Source organism: Amphiprion ocellaris, chromosome 6 (genome assembly GCF_022539595.1).
Source record: "Amphiprion ocellaris isolate individual 3 ecotype Okinawa chromosome 6, ASM2253959v1, whole genome shotgun sequence".
In the NCBI taxonomy this organism is placed as follows: Eukaryota; Metazoa; Chordata; class Actinopteri; family Pomacentridae; genus Amphiprion; species Amphiprion ocellaris.
In genome coordinates, this window is record NC_072771.1 from 26405651 (window position 1) to 26416018 (window position 10368).

The 10368-nt window shown below is 39.1% G+C and overlaps 1 protein-coding gene across 1 annotated transcript in view; it reads left to right on the plus strand.

Annotated features, from left to right (window-relative positions):
- stpg2 (sperm-tail PG-rich repeat containing 2) overlaps nucleotides 1-9376 on the plus strand; it is a 66151-nt gene extending 56775 nt beyond the window's left edge. The window contains exons 13-14 of the mRNA XM_023280871.3: nucleotides 2903-3100; nucleotides 3826-9376. Coding sequence (XP_023136639.2) covers nucleotides 2903-3067 — 165 coding nt within the window. The 3' untranslated portion in view covers nucleotides 3068-3100; nucleotides 3826-9376. The remainder of the gene's footprint in view (nucleotides 1-2902; nucleotides 3101-3825) is intronic.
- Nucleotides 9377-10368: the final 992 nt, after the last annotated feature.

Genomic DNA, 10368 nt, shown 5'->3' on the forward strand with positions numbered 1-10368 from the left:
GATTATTTACATTGAAAAAACTTCAAGCTTTGATACATAGAGTTGAGTTTTTAATGACTGGAGAGAGACTTTTAGGAAATTTGGGCATATTTCCCTCAAAGTGGTTGTACTTGCTCTAAGCCATGCTATCATTGAACTTGCCACCTCAGTTGTAGAGATTTTGGGGAAATGAGCAGACTGTAAACACACAGAAACCACTAGAAACCACATTAGAATTCGGTGCTGAATTTTCCTTTAATTTAAGCAAATTCTGCAAGATAGTTCACAAACTACTCCAGCTTCTATGACATAGTTTTTTTGCTGTAACGTATATCTAATACACCCTTTTCATCACCGGGTCTTAAAGATGTCGACTCTCTGCTCAGTCTCTTGCTTTATGCCTGCTGCACACAGCTCACCTCAAAGTCTTGCTGTCACTTACTGAGTATAGTATAACTTTCATAAGTCCCACTTCTATCGCTGCATCCATCTGTAGCCTTTGAGTCTGCGCTCTCCAAGGTGGAAAATGAATACTGTCCTCTCCTTTTGAGCATTGTGTGCCGGAGTGGTAATTATAATTTAATCTAATCTATGTTTGTTGGCTAACTTAACTAAAGATGAAATTTACCTGCCTGTCTATGAAAAGAATTTTAGTAATTCTCTTCCCCAAGTGGATTTCTCAAGCGCTTGAAATGATCGATGTTGAGTACCTGACTGGCTATCCTTTTGAGTACCAAAGGCCAAACTGATGTTGATGTGGCCCAGCGATTTACAGGGGTGGATGGTTGGGAGCTGTGGTTCACATCCCTTCTCACAATCTTACAACCAGCACTACTTTCTTTAAGCCACAGTGAAACCACAAACTGTGTCTCACAGTTTTAATTGTTTAAACCAAGCCTTACTTTGTATACATTGGTTATGTGGCTCGTTATGAACAAAGACTTTTTTTTGCATAGCTGTGAGGGCTTTATCTGTGTTGTGATTTGTGTATGCGTGGGCATATATTTGTAGCAAGATAAAGGCATAGCTCTGTTTAGTTAATGTGCGAAAGCCTCCATGTGCCTATGGACAATTAGTGTCCTTTGTTTTGCTGGTGTGTGTACTATATGCACATATGGAGCTTGCTTTGCTTTTCTGTGTGTGGTGTGTGCTGTATGTGTGTTATGGGAAAGACTTTGCATCCTGTGCTCCTTCATCTGTGTGTTTGTGCACACTTGTGTATGTCTGCATACATACTGAGTAACATAATCACCACCACCAGTCAAACAAGCCGCCACAGATCCCCTTTCCTTTCCTCCCCTTTTCGACCTAGTGAAACATCTCATAATCTCCCTCATCATTGCCATGCTGATGGTGTTGTCACTTCCAAGGGCTCTTCTCCATCTCCTCGACCTCCTGGGTAACCCCGAGGGTGACCTGGAGTTGAACCTGCAACCTTTTCCCCATTAGGATCAATACTGAGATCTGAGCGGCCCCGCCAATGTGCGTAAATCCTACTCCAGCACCTCTGGCATACTGATGTGCATATGTGTGTGCTGGGAGGATAGGAGGAGGTAGTTGTGGAGAGAAGAAAGAGAGACTGTGCAGGAATGAGAGAGCCTTGATAACAGAGTAGAGATAGATTCTTCAGGATGTACCTGGGTGGGAAGGACTGTGGATTAAATGTGTGCACTTGCAGCACCTGTACGCGTGTTTTTCCTGCATCTTTGCCCGTATGTATGTGAGAGAGAATTTCTTTTGTTTTTTGACATTTTTTTGTTAAGGTGATTTTAAGGTTAGACTTTAAAATGCATTGTTGCACTGAAGGGTTTTTCGTTTTCCCCTTGGTAAAGACTGACAGACTCATAATTCTTGTGTGACCTTAAAGACCTCCTTCTCTAGAAGCATATTAGAAAGAGTTGAGCCCTGCTTTTCCCTTTATGTGATCATTGTTCAATCCTCTACATGTATGTGTTAATTTATGTGTTTAAGTTATGTTTAAAATTAAGGTTTTATTGCGATAAATAGTTGAAAATTGACCTTTTCTGTTGGGTCTAAAAGCAACCTGCAGGGCTACGAGCTAAACCAAGACTATACACAGATGACAAAGAAAAAGTGAAAATTACTGGCAATAAATCTGAGGAATATAAGCTCTAACCTATATTCCTGAGACATACTGTAGATCAGTAAAAGACCTTGAGGTTCTCTAAGTAAAGGACAACTGGAGCCAGTAGCTCCATAGTTCAGTCAGGACACCCATCTGATTTTAACGATTTGTTTTGCAAGAATACATATTATAGAGGTTTTGCTACCATGAAAACAAATTAAAAACCATTGAAAATTCATGTATAACTCAGTGATTATAGAGAAGGAGACTGGTGAGGGGGAGAAAGCAACACTCCTGAATGAAAGCAGCAGTGTATGAGCAGGAATGAACAGCATTGTTGCATGCAATTCTGCTTGAACTTAATCAAAAAATTCGGTCTTTGTGGCTTTTCCATTTTTTGTTCAACACTGTCAAGGCATAAAGTTCCTATGGAGTTTCTTTATACTGTTAAATACAATGAAAAACCGGGGTGTTTTGGTGGAAAATGACAGGAACTGTTTTAAAGTCTACCACCTACGACTCTTTGCTTAATCACACTGGGCTCCATCCATTCATCTATTAATTGTTTTTTGTTTATCTCATTCCCTGTTTCTTCTACATTGCCATAGAGTACAATAAGTCTGTGCTGATGCTGTATATTTTTGTGTTTAAAGCTTTGTAAAAATGACCATTTCTCTGTGCTTGCATTCAGTGTAAATTTTGATCTCTGCAGTTTCCACATCTAAGACACTCTATCTATATGTGAATTTGTACTCATGCTTGCAGGCGTTTTTTCAGTTTATTGGTCTTATTGTACTTTCTTCATCCTTCATCTCTGTTGTGCTTGTGCGTCTGCAGTTGAGTCCAGGTATTATGAACACAGTACTGAAGGGCACCTTCAATGTGACGCTCAACAACCCTCTGAGTCCCTGCCATTCTCCCCATTTGGCCACCGGGCCTTTAACAGCCCACAAGACCATTAACGTCGCACCCAAGGCCTTCATCACCACCGGGACTTCTTAGAGCACTTTATGGATCAAAATTCAGAGGTGAAAGGTGAGTGGGGTAAAAGGTCAGTCTTCGAGTCATCACATTTCAATTCATATTCTGAGGGAAGCAGATTTTTTTCATGAATATTTATAGTTTTATCCAATACTGCTGAATGCATAATAGATAATGAGTAAGCTTATTTTCAATTATTAAACTGTAACTTTACTACGTTCATTAATTAAATGAACAGAAGTGCGGTGAGATCTAGATATTGCAATAGTAAAATGTATTGCCACTGAAAATGACGCTTGAGGAGGTTTTCTAAACAAGCTGTTTTTTGATGGATTGTGATAATGACAATAATCACTGAAGCATTTTGAAGTTGTTTGAGTGCCTTTCTGTTTGCATTTGGCTTTGTCTCGACTCCCAGCCACTTTTTGAAAGATTACCTAAGCGGGTTGTCCAATCTGTTTGCTTTACTGTGTGTGTGTGTGTGTGCGTGCGTGCGTGCGTGCGTGCGTGCGTGCGTGCGTGCGTGCGTGCGTGCGTGCGTGTGTAAGGAAGTGTGTGTCTAAGCCCAAAATTTGCTGTCAAATACCAGCACAGAGTAGATCCCTAGAGCTGTTGTTCTGGTAATAGTCTTTAGTTTTTCAAGATATTTCCCCCACAGTAAATTTCACAGTGAATATGATCATTAGAACAGCTAATAGCATGTGACTTTTTAAACCTAAAATTTAACAGAGCAAAAAATGCCGACTGATTAACTTATTTGCTTTTTCTTATTGTTTTAGGCATGGAAGAAGATGAAAGACCTACAGAGATCCTTGCCTCTACAGTTGATAGTTCCCTCCTTCTTTATTTTAGTAACAAAGAACCTGGAACACTGATTCGGCTGTTGTTTGTGGCTCAGCGTCCTCTGTATAAACTACTTTAATAATGACATTTTGAAAACCTGTAATATGAATATTACCTCATGTCTTCCAATCGCAAGTTACTCTTAAATAGGACATCTTTTTAAAAATGTGTGTATGAAACATTAATGTTTCTAATTTTTTTCCCATGAAAATAATCCCTTCCTGCCTTAGAATAGTTTAGTTGTAACTCACTGTTGCCTTCTTTAAAATGTGCACATATATAAAGACCTCATCGCACCTTTCGCACACCAGCTCACACAGGCTCTGATCAGACACTGTAAAAGTAGTTAGTGCTGCATAATGGGAAGTTGTACCACTGCAGTAATTTAGCCATACATGTCTGAACCAGGAAGCGATTATAAAGAAGAAGACCGCCAGCCTGCAGGTTAGTTGGATTGCAGGAGGTCTGAATCTGAGACTGTTAGTGGTAGACTGATGTTTCAAGGTTTCAAAGCTCATGCATGGCAGTGACTTTCACTCATGATAAGTTTTCCAGCATATGAAAAGGACCATATGCACATGTGAGCACTGGAAAAAAGATTTTCACTGGAGGAGGTCTTTAAAGCAGCAATCAGAAGATCCAATCTGACATAAATGAGACAAAGATTAGAAGTGATGGGAAGATTTTGCCATACTGATTTTGCTAAGAACATTTTCTTGTCCTATAATGCTTATACTGGCTAACGACAGTGAAGCTTGGTAAATGGTAGTGTCATATGCCTCAAGCTTTGTTCGAACCCTCACAAGATGTGTTCTAACTTTCCAAGGCCAAGATTGTCAGAAATCATGTTTTATTTATTGCCAATGAACCAGTGCATGAGACACTTAGTAAAAATGCTATTAGATTTGTAGCCATACATTATTGCTTAGCATGCATAAATCATGAAGCCATTCATTATGCATATTTGTGATGACTAGCAAAGAAACAGCTGTGAAAGTCATGTGGAAGACTTATGATGTACAGCATATTCCAGCATTGTTGTAGACTGATAATTTGTTTCATGCACATATGCAGCACAACATACACCTAACCCAAGTACATTCTGCTCATGAATACAAACATGAATTTTTGCTGTGCTAACTTATCTGTAGTGGAATTATTTGGTGCTGTAGACTTGATTTTACCGAGCATGCAAAGCAGCAGCATGAAATATTAAGTGTACAATGCTTTGAAACACTTGTAAGAGCAGACAGGCTGAAGAATCATAGAGAGGGTTGAGAGAAAAGTTGTGTGGAGCTGCAATGGAGAAAACTAAACCTGAAAGGAGAGGTTTGACATTTTTGGAAATATACTTAATGCTGTCTTGCTGATAGTGAGAGGAGACAATGACGCGTTTCTCATATGTCTGTTAAACACAAAGCCTCCACTGGCCAGTTTTAGTTTTCTGGCTGCTGGTTGGGGGGAGTCTCTGCTGATTTCCTGGCAACCTCGCAGCTACCGTTGCAAGCCAAGAAATAGTCTGGTACATAATGCCTGTAAAACCATAACTGCTCCTTTCCCCTCTTCAACTTGTTTGTATGGATTAAAAAAACAAGATAGAATGGTATATATACAAGCATGAGTTGCTCTGATATCAAGAAACTGTAAAATGAGGTGTCCTTTTACTTTTATTGTACCTTTACATTGATTTATAGTAGGTTATGTGTTGGAAAATCTCAAATGTGACAAAACAACTCACTATATGAATGCATGTGTGAAAACAGCTGTAAGGTGAAGTAAAATAAGTTCCTGACCTTGTACATGGCATCAGAGAGGTAGAAATGATGGCTGTGATGAGGTGATGTGATGCAGGCAGTTCATAGTGTCAGATAAACCACTTTTACTGGCCGTAACAACTGGAGAGTGTGGATTTATGGCTCTTTTCACTGCTGATCACTCGCCATAAATCAGCTATTCATGGTTGTGTGTGAATGTGTGTGTTCTGGATCCTTAAAGACAAAGAAAAGGGTCAGTACAGAAGATGCACAGGTGACTGTCTGGATGCATTTTGGTTGCCTGATTTAAAATCACCTTCCCACCGCTTAAACCCACCCGCTTCCTCTTTTTCCTGTGTGGAATGCGTCCTTATCCTGCTGTGTTCAAAATGTCTCTCTGAACGTTCAGAGGAACAGGTCCGACAGAGAACCATGTCTCTGATTGTTCCTGTGGGCCTTTTAGCCTAATGAGGTGTTTACCCCCTATCATTATTCAGCTGGGAGTGGAGCAGAGGGAGACGGAGCGGGGAGAGAGGGCAACGGGAGGACGGGCTAGAGAGAGGATGGCAACATGTGAAGTTGACAGAAGAAAGCATGAAAAGGGAATAGGGGTGAAGGAAAAAGAGGCCAGTGGAAGATGGGCAAAAATGAGAGATTGTATATGGGCAGAGGGAAAGATCAGAGAGTTGAAAGAAAGCGAGAGGCAGAGGAAGAAAAAAAAGGCAAAGAGGAAGGGGAGAGAGTCTGGTGTTATTTATGCCTCCCTCGGCACTCGTTTTTACCTTTTTTTTCCCCTGCGAGCTGTTTTACATCGGCGATCTAATTAAATCAAATAAATCACAGTGCATGCACACACACACACACACACACACACACACACACGCAAGCACGCACACACACAGCTACAACAGCCCCTCCTGATTCTGGGATTGTGAACATCTCCTTTCCCTCCTACCCCCCTCTGCCCAAGATTGAATAAATCTCGATCATGGTGCATTACACGGCACATCATTCATGTTGTTTATAGGTCTAAAATATGCAAACAGACCAGGGGCATAAAAATGATCGATGCTCAAATAGGCCCCTTTTCCTGTTCAATTCTCGTCTCTCACACAGCACCAAGCGCTGTCACTTACACATGCCTTGTGTGGGATGAAGACATATTGTATTGTGCCCTTATGCTGTCCCCTCATGATATTTATATTGTCTTCGTGCAGCAAAAGCATTTTCATTACCTCATTTACTAAATCGCTGTCTCTACTTTTGAGCCCTTATTAAATCTAATTTGCTTTGCTGAACCTTGAGGCTCTCCCTGACAGATCGCTTGATAATTGTAAAATAGAGGTGAGTTGATCAGTGTTTTTATTGGTTACAGTGGGACTCTGATACATGAAACACATACGAACAACCAGCAGCTGCTAAAGGTGCAGTTTATTTCCAGGAAATAACTACCTCTGGGAGATAATTGTTTGGGCATATGTTGTCCAAATATGTTGTTACCAAATGTATAATTTTTTGGCCAAACTAAGCATGAAATAAATATTCATTTTCCATGATAAACATAGTTTAGTAAAGGCATCCCAACATTTTAAAAAGAAAAACTATACAAGTTACTGAATAAGTCCATTGCAGAGATGGTTCATTCGATTCTTTTGTTTATAATAGCTGTTTTTCATGACTGGGTAACATTTCAGAAATTGAACTAAAACTAAGATTTTAATTCATTGTTCATTACAGATGACCTTAGATTATAAAATATTTTTCATAACTTTTTTTCACATCTTTTAAAGCTTTCAGCATCAACAGCTGCTGTAACTGTTACCATTTAAAATATGTATTTCAACTTATTTTCTATATTTTTGACTGCAAGCACTTGTATCCTTTCAAAATCTACTATGTTGAATAAATGGTCCTTAAAAGGGACTTTTTGCATGTGATACAAAAATATAATCTTGCACTGAATTTAGCTATTTTTCTCAGTATTTTAAAGTCTAGCATCAAGATAAAAAGTGCTGTAAAGCACATAGTGAATTTTAAAATATTTGAAAATACTAATTTACATTTCGTCCATGCCATCCACCATTATCTCTGTTGGTTTTAACTGTTATTTGTTATGATGTTTTTTCTCACCATTTGTACATCAAAAATATGTCTCTGTTAACTGTGAAAGTCATCTTTGAAACTAACCAGAGGTCAAACTAGTTTTATCAATCTTCTGCTGACCTTATAACTCATTACATCGATACATGTAAATGCGACGGGCTATATTTAGCTGCAATAATCTTGAGGTGACAGCTACACACTCACAAATACAGCTGGGTGGAAAGCCAGATTAGTTGGTGTCTTTAATTAAAGGAGATGTACAGTAGTGCAGAAGAATTGATGTGTAGGTTAACAAGTGCTGACAAGGGCAGAATAGACAGTGAGGCTTCATTAAGATACAGTGAGAAGAACAAGACAGGGTTACAATCAGTGCCAGTCACTGCTGAACTCCTCTGCATCTCTACCTTAAAGCCTGGAGCAGCCGTGGATTATTCTTACCTTATTTCCAGCATGAAATAGATGATGGATACCTGATGGTTTTGAATTCTAGCCAGAGAGATGCTCTGAGTCTTCTGCAGTAGTGACACTTACTAATTAAACTTTAAAGAGTTTAAAACACATGCAGATTAAATAGGAAATTCAGTTTTTTAAAGATGAACGATGCTTTTTGTGTTCACTGTCTTTCATTGCCGTCATTTATCAGACAAAATGTTGCTTTCTCAAAGTGTTGCAATCTCCTGATTAATTAAAAATATATATATAAAAAAAAATCACACACTGCCAAGCACTGGCCGGCCAACAATCTCAACTAAAGGACAAATATGTGTTATATACTTAGCTGCATTGCTTTAACTTTCTTCTCCTTGCTTCTCTCTTTCACACATACTGTATGTAATCTCTTGAGTCATTTCATCAACTTTTTCCCCCTCTTTTTCCCCCACACCACTTCTCCTCTTGCCTGTCCTCTTTCCACCATAGATGCGAGTTACTAATTATTAAACTTGTGTCTAAGAAGGACTGTCTTGCTTTAGCTGTCAACTGTTTTGCCACTTGGCTGCTCATATCTGCACACTATCAGCACTACACTAAACACTCATTGATAAGCAAACACAGCGGCACTAGATAGATAGAGATAGATAGAGATTTTATTCATCCCTTTGGGGAAATTCAGGGATTTACAGTGCTTAATTTGTTTTGCTAATACCTTGTGTGTGTGTGTGTGTGTGTGTTGTTTCCTCTATTTTGTCCACGGAATTCTAAGTGTGGCCACTTTCTCCCAGAGACTAAACATGTGTCCACATATTTCAGTGAAGCTGCTCATCTAGAACAGGTAGATTCTCAGTTTTACTGTACTGTTTGGGGACTTAGGGAGACTAGATGGTTAATTCATTCATTTTACATGCTCGCACTTTTGCAAACAGTCCTTGAAATCAGACTAATGAATTTTAGACAGTAGATTCTTTTTTTTTCTTTTTTTTGTGCAAAATGTCAACAGATTTGTCACGTTAGTTTTTGTTGATGCGACACCACAATAATAAGCCATTTTCCCCATGGAGTAATTATGCTGATTATCATCAAAACTGTTTCACAGTGTGTTGCAACTCTAGATGCACCGGTTCACTGTTGCACAGCTTTTATGCACAAACTCCACATCCTCCGCATTGAGATAGAACAAGTGATACACTGTATGATATTAATGTTGTTAGACATTTATCATGTAGGGCGTTCAACTGCATATTTTAAAATTCATATTTTCTATAAATTGTCGGAATGCCTGGCACTTGAAGCGTATCAAAGAAAACTCTTACATTATTCAGCACACACACTTGAGGACTGTCTAACATAGATGTCACCGTTAATAAAAAAAATAAATAAAAAAAGAGGAGCGAAACAGCGCCCCTCTAGGTTGTAACAGCAGATCAACGTTAGTCAACGCGTGTGGTCAAATGTGGAACTGCACCCTTAATGATATCAACAGGTGAACGTGAAAAACTGATTACGTGTCGAACAGTTTCACGCTGTCTGAGTCCGAAACTTTGTCTTGAGTCTCTTAAAGAAATCTTAAATTGCATTTTGAAGAAGCATTTACGTTTACAAATCTTTAAATAGACGAGAAAAGGCAATATTGTTATGTAAATTAATTCACTGGAGGAGTTTGGTTGTTTTCCAAAGTGGCCAGTGAGAGCAGCTACCATGTTTGCTGGAGTAGTTAGCTTTAGCATGAATTAAGAAAGGAGTTTAGCAAACAAATGAAATGGCTAGTTTGATGCTTTATGGATATGGACCACTTCATCTTCAAATGGACCATTTAATCTCCTTAATGGGCGGAAAATGGGTTGCAAATAGGTAAGTCTCAATCTTTAATCAGTTTGCTTGCTTGTTTCTTTGCTAATGGTGAAATGTCTCTCCATGTCAACTCCTGAATGTATTCTAATTGATGCTATATTGTGTACTGTAGCTGGTGGTGTCTCCTGAAAGTTTTCATTTTGGGGTGTCACACAGAAATTCCTGAATTTCAGGAAGTTTATCATACCATGGAAGACCAGGGACTTCTGAGTATTTCCTTACATCCGGGTTACTGAGTCCCTCCCTGTCATGAACACAAACCGCTGACAAAATGCAGGAATGTAATGTTTTTGTCGTCTAAAACTTGTCACCATCATGCCTAAAGTGTGTAGCTCT